The sequence below is a fragment of the Odocoileus virginianus genome, chromosome 1 (assembly GCF_023699985.2).
Source record: "Odocoileus virginianus isolate 20LAN1187 ecotype Illinois chromosome 1, Ovbor_1.2, whole genome shotgun sequence".
In the NCBI taxonomy this organism is placed as follows: Eukaryota; Metazoa; Chordata; class Mammalia; order Artiodactyla; family Cervidae; genus Odocoileus; species Odocoileus virginianus.
The window spans coordinates 50,314,930-50,336,296 of NC_069674.1; the positions used below are offsets into that span (position 1 = coordinate 50,314,930).

The 21,367-nt window shown below is 43.1% G+C and overlaps 1 protein-coding gene across 2 annotated transcripts in view; it reads right to left on the minus strand.

Annotated features, from left to right (window-relative positions):
• Window positions 1-15,833: 15,833 nt before the first annotated feature.
• Window positions 15,834-21,367, minus strand: part of LOC139035225 (uncharacterized) — a 72,239-nt gene continuing 66,705 nt past the window's right edge. For both annotated transcript variants that reach the window (XM_070468112.1, XM_070468096.1), the window contains one exon: window positions 15,834-16,540. In XM_070468112.1, coding sequence (XP_070324213.1) covers window positions 16,520-16,540 — 21 coding nt within the window. In that variant the 3' untranslated portion in view covers window positions 15,834-16,519. The remainder of the gene's footprint in view (window positions 16,541-21,367) is intronic.

Sequence of the window (21,367 nt, forward strand, 5' to 3'; positions counted from 1 at the left end):
AAAGAAGCATGCGGCTGCCTGCACCTTTAACAAATGCCTTGGCACACTTCCAGCTGTCACAATCGTCCATATTTACTCTGAATCCAATCTGTGATTCCTATTGTCTTCTTACACTGTGGACCACTTAGGAAGATGTAACAGATGGCCGTGTGTGGCAAGAGAACTCCTTCCCCACTGTCAGGAGAGATTTTTTTCATGTATTCTGTTTCCTTTCATCCAAAAATAATTTTCTTTATATCAAAAACGATATACAGGTTTCACTTGGTAGAAAAGTATAAAGAAGAAAATTTTAATCTCCCATAATGCCGTAGCCACTGAGACAACCACGGCTAACGTTTGACTGCATCTCTGTTCCAGTTTTTCCTGGGCATTGTTTAATGCCTTTAGCCAGGTACCTCTTTCAGTTCTCACTGCCCCAGGTGTGCTGATAACCTATGCTAAACCTTTCACATGCCAGACACTCACTCATACAGTCGCAGATGGAGCCACAAGTGCCATGTATGACACAGAACAGAGAGGAAGCTAAGCCGCCCATGTGGGATGCAAACCCGCCACCTTCTCAGCAGATTCCTCACCAACCACACACCTGATTCTGATGCAGGCAGCTTAGATGACACTGAAGTGGCTCCAAACGTTTATTGCAACTTGCATGATATTTGTCTATAAAAACAACTTTGTAAATGGTGTTTGGATTTCCAGGGCAGTTCACAAAAACTGAAGTGACTGACAACATAACTGAGAGATGTTAACAGTTCTGATCACAGATTTCTCCTAAGTCCTTCTGAATTCCTGGTCCCTCTGAGACCTGAATCCCACCTGTCCAAATATTAATACCTCCCCCATGTCTTGGCTATCTAAATTTTGAAGTTGCATGGATTTGGTTTGGCAGATGCTAGTGGGAGATCAAAAGCAAGATGAGAGGACTTGGGAAGAGTATGGTATCATTCACATGTGCTCTTGCTGCTGCTGCTGCTGCTAAGTTGCTTCAGTAGTGTCCGACTCTTTGCAACCCTCTGGACTATAGCCCACTAGGCTCCCCTGTCCATGGGTTTCTCCAGGCAAGAATACTGGAGTGAGTTGCCATGCCCTCTTCAGGGGATCTTCCCAACCCAGGGATCGAATGCTGTTAATTCGGGAGTAGGGTTGAAATCACAGGCTTTGGCATCAGTACTGATCTGTGTTCAAATCCCAGCTCTGCCTTTTATTAGCTGTGTGTTTGAGCAGATCGCTGAACCAATTTGAGTCCAAGTTTTCTCCCAGTTTGAGTCTCAGTTTTCTCATCTATAAAGTAGGAATAACTTCCCATGTAGTCCAGCTGGTAAAGAGTCTGCCTGCAAAGCAGGAGACCCTGGTTCAATTCCTGGGTGGGGAAGATCCACTGGAGAAGGGATAGGCTGCCCACTCCAGTATTCTTGGGCTTCCCTGGTGGTTCAGCTGGTATTCCCTTGTAGCTCAAGTTGGTAAAGAATCTGCCTGCAATTCAGGAGGCCTGGTTTGATTCCTGGGTCGGGAAGATCCCCTGAAGAAGGAACTGGCAACCCACTTTAGTATTCTTGCCTGGAGAATTCTTCCCATGGGCAGTGGAGCCTGGAGGTCTACAATCCATGGGGTCACAAGAGTTGGACATGACTCAGCAACTAAGCCATCACTAAGGATTTGTGTGAATGTTAGATGAGATAGGACATCATTTCTCAGACTTGAGAAATGACTATATCTTAGAGATCCCCATTGTTGATTTGAATTCTTTAAGACATGTCTTAAATATTGACAAACACATTCTTACACAACTATAAAACCAAATGAAAGTTGACAAATAAAACAAACAGCAAGCCAACAAAATTAAAACTGATTAATGTGATAAGTGATGCTATTTGGCTGAAATTAATTCAGCTTCTTGAAACATTCACTTCTAGTAACTGGATGTGGTTCCTTGGAGCTTGGCATTGCTGGCCTACTATATGCTGTACAATGACTCAACTCACCTACAACCTGAATCTTAGACATTGTACACTGGAGGACTGCAGGCTGTCTGTTGCCCACTGATATGTTTCATTTGCCCCTCACAGTATTCGTTTTTTCAATTAATTGCTGTTAATAGAAGAATTAAGACATTTCACATAAATTCTGCCTTTCGAAGTTCCCTTGAATAGCTAGAAGATCTAGCTCCATGCCGTTCACCTTCCCACAAGGCCATAGAGTCTGTAGCTGGATAGTGGCCCCTTGAGCCCAAGTCCAGGCTTCCCTTTGACCACAACTCCACTCCCCCAGCTGTACTCATTTTTATCAGCTGCCAGCCCCTGTTGTTCAGGGTTTGTGACCACTTCCTATGTGACTCATGCTTTCCTCAATAGCCACTGACAATTAAAGAGCTCTTCAAGACACCCACAAAATGTAAGAACCCAAGAGCAAAAAGTGCCTGAAATTATGGGTATTCAGTTATAAGATGTAAGATGTCCATCCAGATGACTCAGCCAGATATGTTTATATAAATATGTTTGAAGATCATAGACAAGCTTTGTTTTATTGCACTTCATTTTATTGTGCTTCACAGATATTCCATTTTTTTTTTTTTTTAACAAATTGAAGGTTTGTTGCAACCTTCCTGGAGCAAGTCAGTTGGCACCATTTTTCCAACAGCATTTGCTCACTTCATGTCCCTGTGTCACACATTTGGTCACTCTTACAATATTTCACACTTGGTCATCATTATTACATTTGTTATGATGATTTATGATGAGTGACTTTTGATGCAAGAAGATCATGACTCATGAAGACTCAGATGGTGGTTAGCGTTTTTTAGCAATAAAGTATTTTTAAATTAAGGTATGTACTTTGTTTTCTAAACATAATGCTATAGTACCCTTAATAGACTACAGGATAGTGGAAACATAACCTCTATAAACACTGGGAAACCAAAAAATCCTTGTGACATTTTTATTGCAATATCTATTTTATTGCAGTGGTCTGGAACCAAACCCACAGTATCTCTAAGGAGTTGTTGTTATTCAGTTGTTAAGTCACGTCTAACTCTTTGTGACCCCATGGACTGCAGCTCACCAGGCTTCCCTGTCCTCCACTATTCCCGGAGCTTGCTGAGATTCATGCCCATTGAGTCGGTGATATTATCTAAACTATCTCATCCTCTGTTGCCCACTTCTCCTTTTGCCTTTGATCTTTCGCAGTATCAGTGTTTTTTCCAATGAGTCAACTCTTTGCATCAGATGGCCAAGTATAGGCCTAAGGTATATCTACCTTATTGAAATAAAAATGTAAAATGTTTAAATTCTCCCAGGATACTCCTAGTCCCTCTGGGATCCTTGAACCTCAGTTTGAGAACCACTGAAATAAGGGTATTAAGCTCTTAGAACCATGCTTATTGCAGAGCAAAGACTAATAAAAGGGCAAGGGTGAGGGCTTTAATGGTAAGGCCTGAATAATGGAAAGTTGCCCAAAGGTTCCTAATGCCTGCCTGCTTGACTTTGAGTCACAGGTTAACCTGACTGACATTTTTTAAAATTAATTTTTTTGGGAGTATATTTGCTTTAGAATGTTGTTAGTTTCTACTGTATAGCAAAGTGAACTAGCTATGTGTATACTCATATCCCCTCTTTTTTTGGATTTATTTCCCATTTAGGTTCCCACAGAGCCCTGGGTAGAGCTCCCTGAGCTATATAGTAGGTTCTCATTAGTTATCTGTTTTGTACATAGTATCTATCAATGGACACCAAGAGGGGAAAGGGGTGGGGTGGGAAGCTCATTGACATATGACTTGTCATTCACCATCCTACACAGAGCTCCTTCTTTGGGATATCCATTCTGAATTGTCCATCCACTCCAAGCGCTCTGGCCCTAAGATCTGTCTTTAGAGGGATCAGAATAGCAGAGGTGACTCCACCCCTCTCCCTCTGAAAACAAATCATACACCTTCAGCTTCTAGGATCTTCTGTGTCAGGTGGTTGATAATCCACAGTGTTTATGAGAGGCAGAGATCCTTATGCAAAAACAAAATCAAGGGCTTCTCCAAACCAATTACAAGGCAGTTGTTGATTTTTTCCACAGCTCTTAACAAAAGGAGAAGGGAAGTAAAGAGATATGTGCTGTTTTGATTTAATGATCTTAGAGAAATCAGCAATATGAGAGGGAGTAGGAGGAAAAAGTACAGGTCTGGAGGTCACACATGGGAATGAAAGGGTTCCAGTACACATTGTCTAAGGTAGGGACACGCATTTCTAAATCCAAACTTGTCCAGTAAACAGGATCAAACGATCAGCACCAAAAGACGAGTCCACTACCTGGACTCTGCTGAGAAGGAAATGAAAACAAATCATAACTATAAGACATGGAAATCCATTTTCCCTTTGTGGATCAAGCTAAGTTTCCATGGCACATATAACCCAGTTTTTTTGTTTGTTTGTTTGAGACTCTTAATTAACAGTAAGCCCCCTCTGAGCATATACCCCTTCAGATTTTCTTTGTTAGTTTACTGTGAATGCACAGTGATGAGAATGGAGAATAATGGGGGAACAGAAGGAAAAGAAGTATTCTCTGGGCCCCACACATGCTTCTGGCAGAAGCCTGGAGGGAACAAGTGCAGGGAAGGGATGAAAGGTCTTAAAGCACTTTTCTGATAGTTGGTGGGCAACCCAGAGATGCACTGAGGATGTTTCTTCCCAACAAGCTCCTTCTTACCAAGCCTGTGGACAAAGACTCCTCGAGGGCAGGATGGTACACTGAGCCCCTGACTTACTCATGAAAGTGAGTAAATTCCTCAGGATCAAAACAGCACAGTCCTCTGTGACCATCATCATGGCCAGTCATGCCCCACAAGAGTCTTGCTCCACCAGTCATGATCACTTTTGATATATGAAAGGCTGGGGAAGGAGCCTTCACTCCAGCAGCTGGTCCTGCCTAGAACTAAATAGGGGGCTGTCTTGGTCTTTTCAGGCTGACATAACAAAATACTTTGGACTGGGTGACTTGAACAACATAAATGTATTTCTCTCAGTTCTAGAGGCTAGGAAGTTCAGGATCAAGATACCGGAAGCTTCAGTGGCTCTCTTCCTTGTTTGCAGATGACTGCCTTCTTGCTGTGTTCCAGGTGTCAAAGGGAAGATGAACTCTCTGGTGTCTCTTAGAAGGACAGTAATGTTATACAACAAAGGTCCATATAGTCAAAGCTATGGCTTCTTCAGCAGTCATGTACAGGTGTGAGAGTTGGGTCATAAGGAAGACTAAGCACTGAAGAACTGATGCTTTTGAATTGTGGTGCTGGAGAAGACTCTTGAGAGTCGCTTAGACTATGAGGAGATCAAACCAATCAATCCTAAAGAAAATCAATCCCAAATATTCATTGGAAGGACTGATGCTGAAGCTGAAGTTCCAATACTTTGGCTACCTGATGGGAAGGGCCAACTCATTGGAAAAGACCCTGATGCTGGGAAAGATTGAGGAAAAGGGGGGAAGGTGCCGGCAGAGGATGAGATGGTTGGATGGCATCACTGACTTGATGGACATGAATCTAAACTCCGGGAGACAGTTAAGGACAGGGGAGCCTGGTGTGCTGCTGTTCATGGAGTCACAGAGAGTCAGACTCAACATAGCAACTAAACAACAACAAAATTGGATCAGGGCTCCACGCTTATGACTCCATTTAACCTTAGTTACTTCCTGAGAGGCCCATCTCCAAATACAACCATGATGGTGGGGCTTAGGTATTCAATCTATGAATTTTGGGGTAGGGGGGACACAGTTCAATCCCTAGCAGGGACTGTCAATGTGTTATCATCTGATGTGTCACAAATATACCCACCCAGTTCATCCCAGTAGCTTGATTGATGTTAAACCATCTTTACAGATAGAAGTGAAGACTATCCACTACCTTTGTGTACTACCTACTACCCTTGTCCACTTAACTAGACCTAGTGAAAGCTTCACCTACAAGTAGTGACCAAAGAATGCCTTTACCCTGAAAACAGACAGCTTTAACTTGAGGGGAGAGGGGAAGGAAGCCCAAAGTTTCCTTTAGAGGTCAAACTCTCCATTTTGCAGATGGATAAACTGAGGCTCAGATGGTAAAAGGTCTTCCCAGGTGGCTCAGATGGTAAAGTGTCTACCTGCAATGCGTGAGGCCTGGTTTGATCCCTGGGTTGGGAAGATCCTCTGGAGAAGGAAATTGCAACCTACGCCAGTATTCTTGCCTGGAAAATTCCATCAATGGAGGAGTCTTGTAGGCTACAGTCCATGGGGTCACAAAGAGTCAGACATGACTGAGTGACTTTACTTCACTTTTTTAAACTGAGGCTCAGAAAAGTAATGTTTTAGATTTATTAGAGCCTTAGAGGAACTTCTGGGCCCATTCCTCATGAATTTATACTCTACACCAGGTCTGTTTGAATTAGTAGAAAAATTTAGTTTCATGTATGCTTTCCCATGTTAACATGCTGAAGACAGTATTGGGAATTCTCTATGGGATTTCAGCCATGGCACCAGCCATGGACAAAGGAAGCAGATGGAATTTTAGAATGCCTTCTCACCATGGATTGCTGAATTCCAGAGCCTAGGGGTCTGGAGAAAACTCTGGCCTAAGTTGTCATAAGAAACAATGAACTTATGGAATGAAAAGTCCTTTAAAAAGAGAAGATATTTAAACGCAGGCTATAGCTCCTCAGATTAAAATCATGTATTTACCTCCTCCCTATTATCCTTGTATTTTGTTCTTTTTAATAAAAACAGATGAGATGGATTCCAAAACAATACTGCCTTAGCACAGTGGTAGCTTAATGCTTCAGCAAAACTTCAATGTTAGTCTTTATTGTGGATTGAATTATGTCTCAGAATGTGACCTTATTTGAAGATAGAATCATTGCAGATGTAACTCATTAAGGTCACACTGGAGCAGGGTGGGCCCTTAATCCAATATGACTGGTGTCCTTATAAAAAGATGCTGTGATGTTACAAGGGATGAAGTCTGTGTGATGACAAAGGCCAAAGTGGAGAGAGACAGCTACAAGCTAAGGAATGCCACCAGCCATTGCCAGCAATGCCAGCAGCTGGGAGACAGGCGTGGAACCTGCTCTCTCCTCAAAGCCTCCAAAGAAACCAACCTTGTCAACACGTTGATTTCATATTTCCAGCCTCCAGAATGCTGAGAGAATAAATTGCTGTTGTTTTAAGCCACTCAGTTTACAGTAATTTGTGAGGACAGCTTTGGGAAACTAGTACACCCACTTGGCTTAGAATTAGATCCCAGAAGAGAATGAACTGGGTGGGACTAGCCCTGAAAGGTGAGAATCTAGAGAGAGAGGGAATTGGCTCAAAAATGCAAATACAAATACATGCAAAAATGCAAATACACAGTTCCAGTTTTACCAGGCCCCTTTCGCTTGCCCCAGGCGGACATGGCTAATGGGTCTAAGCACCTCCTCCTCTGGGGCCAGGTAAGGTCTCTGAGTACTTTTTCACCAGCTCTCCAGGCTACTGCTCACAGCAAGACCCTTGCCCGGTTCTGATCCCTTCTTTTTCAAAAGATATTTTCAGCTGGCCTCCGCCCTGTTGCTCCACAGTCTCCTCTTTCTCTAAGTTTTTAGTGAGCACCTAATAGATTGAGGGACTGCCCTGGTGACTCAGATGGTAAAGCATCTGCCTCCAATGTGGGAAACCTGGGTTCGATCCCTGGGTCAGGAAAATCCCCTGGAGAAGGAAATGGCAGTCCACTCCAGTACTCTTGCCTGGAGAATCCCATGGATGGAGGAGCCTGGAGGGCTTCAGTCCATGGGGTCGCAAAGAGTTGGACACGACTGAGTGACTTCATTCACTCACTCATAGATTGAACCATGAGAAATACCAGCAGGGCTGGGAGAGATGGATGAGAGACGGGTCCAGCTGATGACCGGGAGGAGGTGGCTGCTGGGAAAGAGAGAAGCTGGGAAACACAGAGGATATGCATTCACATGTTAATTAATTCATATTAATTAATGTAAGCCCAGCAGACAGCATCTACAGATAATGCTGAGTATCTAATAGTGCAGCCTTTGTTCCTACTCAGCCATTCCAAACAAAACTGTTTTCCCTTTTAAGGAAAAATGAAATCTAAGGAACACTCCAGTCTTCAATAAAACTGTCTGCACAAACAAACCACTCGTGTAGTGTGGGTTTGTAAGGACGGTTCCCTTTTGCAGCCCGGTCATCCAGGGCATGGTGTGAAAAGTTCCATCTCCTCCAGCTCTCCTCTCTGTGAAGCCTGGATACAACAGCATCTGCGTTTTTCCCGCCTTCACATCACTAAGGTCCTGACACCAACTCAGCAGGACTTTAAACAAAGACATGTCCTTCATCACAACCACTTAGCCAACTGCCGGGTGTCTGTTATAACATTTCTGTCTGTCCTTAGGTCTCTGGAATAAACTAACACTGTATTTTATCAGACCTTATGTCTTCTCATCTGTTATCCTGCACGCCCTTCACACTGACATGCTGTGTTCAACTTTTTAACCAAGTGTTCACTGCTGGTGGCATTTTTCCCTGCCATTCTGGTATTTGCATTATATTAATATGCAAATGAAATAAAACACTTCTTTATTCAGTTGAGAATTCACAGTTCTGGGGCTGAAGATGGGCTGGTTTATTTTTTAATAGATCTTTATAACACCAAGTTTTGCTGCTGGATTGGAAAGCAGATATTTGCCTACCTTCTTTTTTCCTTCCTTACTTCCTGCCTTTTCTTTTTTTCTTCCTTTCTTCCTTCCTCTTTTTTTCACTTGCCCTTGATGGGGACCAGAACAGGCTACCCCCAAATATGGTACCTTGGCATATTAAATATTTTAACCTGAAAGACTTTGAGAAAAAAAGGCAAAAGCAAGAATGTCACTCTGACTTCCCCCAACAAACTTTCTTCCTTGAAACAGGTCTTCATTTCCTTATAAAGCCTCTCACGCCACATAAAGCTGATACTAGATAAACTGTGTGCTTTTCCCTGTTAATCTGTCTTTGTCAATTTAATTTTAAGACCCTAAAAATTTAAGAGACCCTAAGAAGGTCAAGAAAACTTTTTCCTCCCCGTACCCTCTCTTGATTTCTTCCTTTTTTTCTTATTTATTTCGTTGTGGTAAAACATACATAAGATAATTTACCAATTTAACCATTTTTTGAAGGTACAGTTCAGTGATATCAAGTGCATTTATCAGCAAGTTAGTTTTTAAATACTGACAAACTGATTCTAAAGTTTGTATGAAGAGATAAAAGACTGAGAATAGTCAACGCTGTATTCAAGGAGAAGAGTAAAGTCAAGGACCAACACTATTTGACTTTGACTTATTATAAAACTATGATAATTAAGACAGTGTGAAAAAAAAATGTGTTTTGGTGAAAGAATAGTCTTTTCAATAAATGGTGTTGGGGCACCGAACATCCACATACTGAGACCTCATAGACCTTATCCCACCCTCTGCTTTTCTTACTTGACATATATACTCCTTGATGTTTAATAGCCTAAAAGATGTTCTATGGCTGTCTTGAATCTGCCTCTCCTTTACTCACTGTTTCTAAGGAAACAAAAAAGATCTGTTTTGATATTAAACATAGCTCATTTATAGGTATAAGATATATGTGTGGGAAAAGGCTAGAAAGAGCTTTCCAAACTTAGGATTAATATTTGAATTTTTTTTTTCCTGTTTTGAGTTATCAGATCAGTTTTTTAAAAGACGCAGGAAAGTATGAGAAGATTCCTTGGAGAAAAGGCATATGAAGTCGGAATTCCCTGAAAATGGTTAATATACTACATAGCACTTTATTTCTTTCTCTCATGTAGTCTCCGTAACAAGTCATAAGAACAATACTAAGCATATTTTAAAGAGGAATATTTGCAGCAGACATGATATATACATATATATATTGCTTCTCAATCTCTTAAAAGTGTCTTTTGCAGAACATAAGCTTTTAATTTTAAAGAGTGCAGATTACCAATGATTTCTTTCATGGATTATGCTTTTGGTATTGTATTAAAAAGCCATTCCCATGCCTCAAGACATTGAGGTTTTCTCCTGAGTTACTTTTAGGAGTTTCGTAGGTTTGCATTTTGCTTTTAGGTCTCTGACCTATTTTGAGTTAATTTTGGTGAAAGGTGTAAGGTCTTTGTCTAGCTTCATTTTTTGCATGCGGATATTCAGTTATCCCAGCACCATTTGTTGAAAAGAGTATCTTTTCTACATTGTATTGGGTCTATTTCTGGGCTCTCTGTTTTGTTCCATTGATCTATTTGTCTATTCTTTCACCAAAACACACTGTCTTAATTATCATAGTTTTATAGTAAGTCAAAGTCAAGTAGTGTTGGTCCTTGACTTTACTTTTCTCCTTGAATACAGTGTTGGCTATTCTTGGTCTTTTATCTGTTCATACAAACTTTAGAATCAGTTAGTCAATATTTACAAAATTAACCTGCTGGTGAACGCCCTTGATGTCATTGAACTGTACCTTCAAAAATAGTTAAATTGATAAATTTTTGTATGTTTTACCACAACAAAATAAGTAAGAAAAGAAGGAAGAAGTGAAGAGAGGGTGCAATCAAACTAAGAAGGAAAAGGGGGATGGATTTTATTCTAGCCAAGCTGAGGATTTTAAAATGGGGAAACAGACTCTCAGAAAGCTCTGAGAGCTGTTACACCTGTTAGAAGTCAAAGGCACAGTCAGATATACTTTTGAGACAAAGGACAGTTTGTCACAATGTCATATTGATATTTTATATAAAGTTCAGCAAGGATACATAGTGCTGCTGCTGCTAAGTCGCTTCAGTCGTGCCCGACTCTGTGCGACCCCATAGACGGCAGCCCACCAGGCTCCCCCGTCCCTGGGATTCTCCAGGCAAGAACACTGGAGTGGGTTGCCATTTCCTTCTCCAATGCATGCATGCATGCTAAGTCGCTCCAGTCATGTCCGACTCTGTGCGACCCTATGAACAGCAGCCCTCCAGGCTCCTCCGTCCACAGGATTCTCTAGGCAAGAATGCTGGAGTGGGTTGCCATTTAAGCCCATAAAGAAGCAAGCAGCAAGTTACCATGACTCCCTAAAGAGCTGAAAGGTATTTATGATAAATCAGGCTCTCCTGTCTCTGAGGAACCCTGGTTAATGTGTGGGCTTCCGTGGTGGCTCAGATGGTAAACAGTGTAATGTAGATGCACACTGCACATAAGGTGGGAGACGGAGGAGGCCCAAACAAGCACAGAGTCAGAGTTATATGCAAAAATATTCTTGTCCCGTCTTAGATAAAATATACATTTTATTTCTGTATATATAAAGTATACTATTCAGTGAGTTATTAATGCATATAATAGTATATATATGATATTACTGTATATTCCTAAGAATTATATACATATATATGTATATAGCTTACCAAATTGTACACTTAAAATCTGTACAATTTATCATATACCAATTATAGCTCAATAAAGCTATTTTTTATAGTAAGTTCCTCTTCATTATCTTTTTTAAAAATATAATTTGTCTTTATTTTTGGCTGCACTGGGTCTTCATTGCTTTGCATGGGCTTTTCTCTAGTTGTGGCTAGTGGGGGCTACTCTTCATTACAGCGCCCAGGCTTCTCATTGTGGTGGCTTCTCTTGTGGAGCAGAGTCTCTAGGTTCACAGGCTCCAGTAGTTGCAGTATACAGGCTCTAGGGTATGAGGGCTTCAGTAGTTACGGTGCAGGGGCTCAGTTGCTCCTTGGCATGTGGAATGTTCCCAGGCCAGGGATCGAACTCTTGTCCCCTGCATTGGCAGGTGGATTCTTATCCACTCTGCCACCAGGGAAATCCCTCAATAAAGCTATTTTTAAAAAGAAAGCAATCTGCTTACAGAAGAGAGACATATTTCATTAAGTGATAATATATCCATAGGTAGAATCTATTATAGCAATTATCTGTGATAAGTGTATGAAGAAAATGTTTATAACAGGAAAAATTTTAAAAGTCATATGAAATTCTGGGTAGAGTGAAATTTTGTAAAAATCTGTGAGCCAAGCTGGAAAACATATGCAAGATGAAAATACCTGCTTTAGGGAGGGAGAATACCATGGATTTAGAATACCTTGGGTTTTCCTAATAGTCTAAATTTTCTGCTCTGATGTTGTTGCATTTTCTTTGGAATGAATCTTCTGATCCTTTTGTTTTGCATGCATTCTGTTATCTCAGCCACTTCAGCTCCTGCCCTGGCAGTATCCATCAGCATCTCTGTCTAAAGCACTTTGCTCCTGTGTAGGTCACTCCTGATGCAGGGCCACTTGTTCTGGGCTTCAGATGGGGGCAGGGCAGTGCTGCCTCGGAAGCATGAGACACTTCTGGGCCCATCAGTCCTAATAACAGGCTTGCTTCCTCTCCCACCTGGAACTGTTACACCGGCTTCCAAACCTTGACAGGTTCTATTTCATGATTCCTTCCCTGTTAGTCATTCACTTCCCACTTCCCTTTGCCGTCATCTTTTTCTGCAACACACTGGCTTAGCAAGCTCTGTGAGTCTGCATCACCGCCAGGCTCCCAGCTCCTTGACTGCTGGCCCCAGCTGCTTCCCCAGCATTCAGCAGGACCGTACAAGACTTCATTTACCTTTGCAGCCCCCAAAGATGGGAAACCAGCTACTGTCGGTGTCAGCTGCAAAGCTTCCCTCCTGCCCTTCCATCTCTCTCCGTCCTTCCTGACATATTATCTTGTCACAAAGCAGTTACTTGGGGAAACATGCTATTATTCTTTCCTTGGTGTGATGCAGTCACAAAGGCAATTTTCCAGGGAGATGGGCCCAGCAGGCCAGTGCCCAGAAATGGGAAGAGAAGGGAGTTGGGCCTTTTACTCACGTCCCATTGGCTTTGAGGACCTGTTTCACCCACCATGATGGTGCTGACTGCTTAAGGTCAGCTCTGCCTCTCAGCATGATGAGCATGGAAAGACAGGCAATGGCAGGCTGGAATTTACCATCTCAGGGGCCAAACGGCTGTCTACATCCCCAGAATGAAGCATGGGCAGCAGGTTTGTGATGAAGGATTGCACACTGGAGCCAGAAAGGCGCCTGCCAAGCCCCTGTCACCTGGTGACAGAGGGTGGGTTGGTGAGCCAGTGTGCCAGCTATGCAGGGGTGCCCACCTGTACCTAGCTCCTGCCATGTGCTCTGTTGGGGGGCCTTTTTGGCTGTGGCAGGCAGCCTGACATCTGTTCAACTGCTCCTAAGGTAGCCACGCCAAGACTCAACCTGATATAACAGAATGGCTCAGATGCTGTCAGATTGATTTGTTCTTAAAATGGGACTTGGTTTTTCTCTCTGCAGAAAGCCTGTCAGTTCTGTTGAGGGCAACCCAGGCCACTCCTGGAGAAAATGTAGCTTCTCTTCATTGTGTGGGGTGGGTGAGCCTCTGACAACTGCTTTCCCGGTCTTACCAGCCCTTGGGCTCTCCCCGCAAGCTGCCTTTCAAAGTGATCTTTTCTCTTATATTTCCCTGTATCTCTCTCACTGTCTTTTTGATTCTCTGCTATAAGTTTGCACTAAACTTTTTTGCAGAAATACATTTTGCTAGCTATGCTTGCCAGTTAATTATTCAAATACCAGGGCGCAGTCTGAAGGAGAGGTTTCCGAGAGCACGTGGTGATGCCCTATGCTGTAGCTGGGACACTTTGCCCCTTCTCTCTCCTCTCCTGCCTTTCCCTGGTCCTTAACAGACAAGAGAACGCAACAGGGGCACAGGCGCATACCCACTTGCCACCCCCATCCCCACACACGAGTTCTAAAAGAAAACAAAGTACCCAAATTCTTCCTTTTTAGTATTCATGATTGGCATAATAAAGCAGTCAATTATTACACAAATAAGCAGTGCAAAACAGGAGAAAGTTTCCTAGTTGGACCCTCAATGATTTACAGTTACATTTTGCCTCACCCAGAAAACTTTTTTTCACGAGCAGCTGGGTGGCCTGAGGGAGATAGATTTATACATCAAGATTATTTCTTAAGGTTAAGAAAATGCTACGCATAATATAAAAAAGTGATGGTGCCTGAAATCCTTCAGACACCCTAAGCACGTGTCCTAAAGATTTTAGATTTTATTTCACTTTTTACAGATTCAGAAACAGTAGGACAGATAGGACTTGGCTGCCCTATCTGGTTCCCATGGGGTGGTGGGGTCCTGAAGATAGAGTCTGTCATGATGAAGCATCTTTGCAGCCCCATTAGATCTGGCACACGGTAGGGACTCAATAGATATCTATTTATTAACAAATGACTAGAGAGGACCAACTCTATCAGTATGTTCAACATGGGTACTTTTATTAGAACAATTAATGATTTAGTAAATGTATGAATTCAGTGGGCTTCCCTGATGGTTCAGATAGTAAAGAATCCATCTGCAATGCAGGAGACCAGGGTTTGATCCCTGGGATGGGGAGATCCCCTGGAGGTAGGAATGGCAACCCACCCCATATATTCCTTCCATATTTCAGTCACTCAGATGAATCAGCTGAGCTAGCAAACTGCCAAGCACAGCAAGACTAGACAGCAGTGACCAAATTAAGAAAGCCTTAGTTTTTCAAAGAGCTACTGTTTTCACATAGGGCATCAATTTCTGGGAGTTTGTGAGAGAGGACTCTACAATTTTACAGAAATATGAGGGCTTCCCAGGTATCACTAGTGGTAAAGAATCCACCTGCCAATTGCAGGAGATGTAGGAAATGTGAGTTCGATCTCTGGGGTCAGGAAGATCCCCTGAAGGAGGACATGGCAATCCACTCCAGTATTCTGGGGAACCCCATGAACAGAGGGGCCTGGCGGACTATAATCCGCAGAGTCACAAACAGTCAGACACAACTGAAGCGACAGCCTGTACGCACACGCAGAGACTTGACTGCTTATGTGAGCAGGCTTGCTCCAGAGCCCTCAAGGGTATAGATTTGGGTGTGTTTACTCTGCCACTGGGCAGTTCTGAAGGAGGTCATGTTTGGGTGTTGTGCATGTCAGTATCACCCATGGAGCTTCGTTAGCAATATCTGTTTTCCAGGTCCCTCCCTGGACCAATTCAATCAAGAGCTCTGCAGTGGGGTCCACGTGTCACATTTTAAAGCTCTGTAGAGAGGTCTCCTGCCTGGACAATCCCATGGACGGAGGAGCCTGGTAGGCTGCAGTCCACGGGGTCTCAAAGAGTCAGACACAACTGAGCGACTTCACTTTCACTTTTCACTTCCATGCACTGGAGAAAGAAATGGCAACCCACTGCAGTGTTCTTGTCTGGAGAATCCCAGGGACGGCGGAGCCTGGTGGGCTGCCATCTATGGGGTCGCACATAGTCGGGCACAACTGAAGCTACCTAGCAGCAGCAGCAGCAGAGAGGTCTCCAGTGGAGCCAAGGCTGGTAGCCTCTTGAAAGCTGTGGGGAAAATGAGGCACCGAGAAAGAGAGGTAGGAGGAGAGAGTTCCCCTCTACATTCTGCAAGCTCTGAGATTGCTTCCTGCCAATAGTGCTGCTCGAACTTCAACGCATTCACAGATCACCTGGGCATCTTGCTGAAGTGCAGACTGATTCAGTAGGCCTGGCTGAGGCATGAGATTTTAGCACATGCTCTGTTTACCCAGAATCTCAGAATTCCTGTCCATGTAGTCAGAAGCTCATTTCAAAGGCTGTCTCTTCCTTGGGTCTGATCTCGGGTAGCCTTGGTCTACAATGGTCTGAAGTGGAGCTTGGGTTCCCAGCCAGAGATTGAGGCTGCGTCACAGCGGTGAAAGCTCCAGATCCTAGCCACTAGACCAGTGGTCAGTGACAAGGGTCTTGGCCCTTCGTGTATGCAGAAAAGAATTCCCACAAAGACAGAAAGTAGTGAAGCAAGTAGGGTATTTATTAAAAGGAGAAAAGAGTACAGTACATGTGAATAGATACAGAGGCAGGCTCAGAGAGAGAGAGTGGCTGAGTCACGTGCTCATGGCAGTTTGAATTACTTTGTGGAGCCTTTCTTCTTGCTTTCCTTTGGCCAATCATTTTGATTTGCCTAGTTCACAGTCCATATTTGGTAAATCTCAGGACATTCCCTGGTGTGTTTACGCATTTTTTAGCTAAGGTGGATTCTACTGGAAAGGCGTATGGGTAGAACATCCCTTGACATAAATCCCCTTTGACCTCCAAGGAACTTTTCTGTGCATGTGTGGTCAAGGAAGTCTCCCAACTTTGAGAATGAGAAATACGTGGTCTGGGCAGGGCCCAGACCAAGTTTCAGTCCACAGGGAATGAATCTCCAATTGCTTTACTCTGGGGATGAGGGGCCCATCTACCTCCTGCCTCAAATTCCCCCTGAGAGATGTAAACCCCCCAAAAAATCTTGACTGGGAAGATAATTTCATAATTATTATTCTTTCAAAATTTCATAATTTCTTCAGACGGACAAGGGCTCGTAGACCCTACCTATTTGGGGTCATGTAGCTCTTACCCTGTCTCATTAAAGGGGACTCAGGGTGACTACTGTAGTTTTGGCAGGATCTGCTGTGAGAAATGGCTGGAGTCCCTGTATCACCATTGTCCCATGATGCCCTAGAGAAGACAAAAGAATAATTAGATTGGAAAAGAGGGGCTCAGTTCAGTTCAGTCACTCAGTCGTATCCAACTCTTTGTGACCCCATGGACCGCAGCACGCCAGGCCTCCCTGTCCATCGCCAACTCCCAGAGTTTACGCAAACTCATGTCTGTCCCATCAGTGATGCTATCCAACCATCTCACCCTCTGTCGTCCCCTTCTCCTCCCACCTTCAATCCTTCCCAGCATCAGGGTCTTTTCTAATGAGTCTAATGCTCTTCGCATCAGGTGGCCAAAGTATTGGAATTTCAGCTTCAACATCAGTCCTTCCAATGAGCACTCAGGACTGATCTCCTTTAGGATGGACTGGTTGGATCTCCTTGCAGTCCAAGGGACTCTCAAGAGTCTTCTCCAACACCACAGTTCAAAAGCATCAATTCTTTGGCACTCAGCTTTCTTTATAGTCCAACTCTCACATCCATACATGACTACTAGAAAAATCATAGCCTTGACTAGACCTTTGTTGGCAAAGTAAAGTAAAATACATGAATAAATAAATTTTAAAAAATAAATAAAAATCAAAATTTTAAAAAATCAGTAAAAGACTATTATAATCAAATGGTCAAGCAAGGGTAGGAATCTGGTTGTACAAGGCCAGCATATTCTCTATTTCTAAAATGAAAGTTCTGAACCTGTTGGTCCCAGGTCTACTTCTTGGACTGAAAACTCTTGGTTGCAGATTTGTAACAGTATGGAAGATGACAAAGCACTAGGCAAAATATAACCTCAATCAGTACGGCTGAGAAGAGAAAGGTACAGAAAAATGGAAACCTTCCATCCCTTTGGCCTGTGAAGAACTTAGCTTGGGATAAACAAATCCAGGATTCTGTTGACAAAGTGGAGGATGTGAGAGTCTGTACAATGCCAACTAGGGAAATGTCTGTCCATCCTGTAGATAAGGGAAATAGGCATGGAAAAGCTAAGGCAATTAGTGGCTTCATAGTAGCACTGCTGCTGCTGCTGCCAAGTTTCTTAGGTCTTGCCTGACTCTGTGTGACTCCATAGACGGCAGCCTATCAGGATCCTCCATCCCTGGGATTCTCCAGGCAAGAATACTGGAGTGGGTTGCCATTTCCTTCTCCAATGCATGAAAGAGAAAAGTGAAAGTGAAGTCAGTCATGTCCGGCAATTTGAGACCCCATGGGCTGCAGTCTCCCAGGCTCCTCCGTCCGTGGGATTTTCCAGGCAAGAGTACTGGAGCGGGTTGCCATTGCCTTCTCCACATAGTAGCACTAATCAGAGTCATATTTAAATCACCCAGCATGGGCAGAAACGTTCAGTGAATTCCAAGGGCAAGGGTAAGAGGAAAGAAGACAATAGTTATTTACCAGAGCATATCAATTACTTTTTAAGAGGATTTTGCCTGGAGGCAAAAAGAAGATAGTAGTTATGAGTACCTAGCCTAGGGTCTGACATTTTTGTCCTTTTTGAATAGCAGCTTCAGGTCTTTTTGAAGAGTGCCTCACTCAGGTCCATCTTGGAGAAGTAAATGGCAACCCACTCCAGTAATCTTGCCTAGAGAATTCCGTGGACAGAGGAGCCTGGTGGGCTGCTGTCTATGGGATCGCACAGAGTCAGACACGATTGAAGCGACTTAGCAGCAGCAGCAGGTCCATCTTCCCAAAGATGGGTTACATGCCTAGAGAGCTCTGTGATTGAGTTGTGACTAAGGGGAATCTTTGGGGGGCATGGATAGAGCTTGTCTGCAAAAATTACTCTCAAGGCAAGATGGAAGCAGAGTGGAATGAGAGGGGCTGGCCACCTGATGAGGGCGTTTAGCTATACTCTGGCTCTAGACCCCACCAATGTTAGGGGCAGGCCTAAAGCCCAGATCTGATGCCCAGACTCGCATGTGGACGGGCTGACACAGCTAAACTTGGGCTGTGTTCCAAGACTTTGCTGGTCACCCTAGGCTCGGAGACCTCACGTCACACACAAACACAAGGGACAACCACAACCACTGCATTACTACTACAGTGGTAAAAGGCCAGTGGGATTCAGATCTTTGGAAATACTTTCTATGCCTTGGTGTGAGCCAGCTTAGACTGTGAAGGTGGCAATTTCCCATCCCTGCCTCCCCGCTGACCGATTTTTACTCAAGTTCAAAATGGTCTGACTTTTGGAATGTGGCCTCTTTGTCCTAGAAAGCAAAAAATGAAAGCGGCACTATAGAAATCACAGTATTGGAACTCTTTTTTCAATATTTTAGTGCTACTGGAAAGCTGAAAAAAATTATGCATGATTATTGTATACACTTTCTGGTTGTTGTTTTTTTTTTCCAGTTTTAAAGATTTATTTTCAATTGGAGGATAATTGCTTTACAATATTGTGTTGGCTTCTGTCATACAACAGTGTGAATCAACCACAAGTATGCACACACCCCCTCTCTCCTGAACCTCCCCCTCCCCCTCCCCCTCATCCCACCCCTCTAGGTTGTCACAGCACCAGATTGAGCACCCTGTGCCAAACAGCAGCTTCCCCACTAGTGATCTGTTTTACACATGGTACTGTACATATGTCAGTGATACTCTCAGTTCATCCCACCTTCTCCTTCCCCCTCTGTGTCCAAAGTCTGTTCTCTATGTCTATGTCTCTATTCCTGCCTTGCAAATAGGTTCATCAGTACATTTTTCTAGATTCCATTTATATGCATTAAAATATGAAGTTTTTTTTTTTTCTGACTTACTTCACTTTCTGTAACAGGCTCTAGGGTCACCCACCTCACTAGAACTGACTCAAACGAATTCCTTTTTTATGGCTGAGTAATATTCCATTGTATATATGTATCACAACTTCTTTACCTGTCTGCCAATGGACATCTAGATTACTTCCCTGTCCTATCTATTGTAAATAGCGCTGCAACAAACACTGGGGTACATGTGTCTTTCAATTATGGCTGTTTCAGGGTATATGCCCAGTAGGGGATTGCTGGGTCATATGGTAGTTTTATTCCTAGTTTTTTAAGGAATCTCCATACTGTGCTCCATAGTGATTCTATCAATTTACATTTACATTCCCACCGACAGTACAAGAGGATTCCCTTTTCTCACACCCTCACCAGCATTTTTTTTTTTTTCAGATTTTTTTTGGTGATGGCCATTCTGACCAGTATGAGGTGATACTTCATTGTAGTTTTGATTTGTATTTCTCTAATAATGAGCAAGGTAAAGCATCTTTTCATGTATTTCTTGGCCATCTGTATGTCTTCTTTGGAGAAATGTCTGTTTACGTCTTCCTCCCACTTTTTGATTGGGTTGTTTGGAATACTGTGATTTGAAAAAGAGTTCATTATATTGGAGCAAAAAAAATGCAAAATGGAAGAACAAGAGGCTATTGAATTTCTCTGTGAAATGTGGTAGTAATACAGGTGCTTAAGTTTTGTTTGCAGAGACTTTCAGTGCATTCTCAAGTCTTGAAAAGGAAGATTCTGGAAAACAGAGCATTGTAGGACTTGCTGGGACAGTAACAAGAGGAGAGCATCCAGAGCTCCATTGCTAGGTCTCTGTATCCGTAACTGTGAAACACTGTTTTTTTTCTATTTGCCCTCCCTCCTGTTCCTTCCTGGGCCTCAGGTGGGACTCCTGGAGGTGGAACTGTGGTAAGTTACTTTGTTCACAACATTTAAATATTCTCCTTACCTAGAAGCCTGTCCTCAGCCTCATTCTGAGTTTTCCAGTTCTTGCAGGATTATCTCTTTATTGCATGTAAGATAAATGCTTGACATTCCTCTTAACTGCACATAAAACAAATTCTTGCCTTTCCTCTGCTAGAAAGAGAGGAGAAAACAGGGCAACAGAGAAAAAAAATCTAAACAGCCTTCAAGGTCAGACCAGAGAGGAGATAATCTTTCTCTCCTCTGAGATCAGAGTAAGAAGCAATTAATTTCCTTGGCTGCACAAAGGGGCTGTAGGTAGACACTGAAAGAACTTCCAGTTAATGAGGATTTCTGAACTGGGGGATGAATTATCTGGGTGGGATAGAGTCTCCTTCCCTTGAGGTATTTAAAAGCTGGAGCAAGAGGCAAGCAGGAGGGCTTATGTGCTGATTGGCTTGCAGAGCGAGAGGAGAATTAGCCTGGCATCTTGCTCAGGAGGACAATGAAAACAACTAGCTGAATGAAATCAGTCTTTCCTCTCCTTTCTGTATCTTCTCAACCAGCTCAGATACACCAGGCCACCAGTAGTGAATACCTTGCATTGTTCATTTCCAAAATACTTTCATGTTACTTCAGTTGGTTATTACAGTGATTAAATGGTAAGCACATACATTGTTGTCATCACTGGAACAGGGGACCAGAGTCAAGTGAGTGATCTGCACTCACACAGTCAGTTAGCATCAGGGCTGGAACCTGATCTGGTTCCCCATATACTGTGCTTTTCCATTGCTGTTTGAAAACTCTGAGTCTGATGAAGTATTAAGGATGGTGGGGATTCCACTATAGCTTAAACTGAATTTCTGAACATTTTCATTATGTTTCCAAATGGAAATAATAAGGACTTCCCACCTTATCTCCTTGTTAACTTTTGGCTGGAGGGCAGGATGGCTTGACTTCTAGTTACCCTTATTAGAGCCGACACAAACCGAAGATGCAACTTCACTGAAAAAAATAGAAAAGAGAAAGAGGGTGTGCACTCTCCTCTGCCTAATTGCATGGTCTACTGAATTGCAAGGCTGTGCCCCGGGGGCTTGACTCCAAACCAGAAAACACCAGGGAACATATTGTTGGGAAGTGCCTGGCCTCGCTGGAGACAAATCAACCAGCTGATCTGATTACAGCTTCATCAG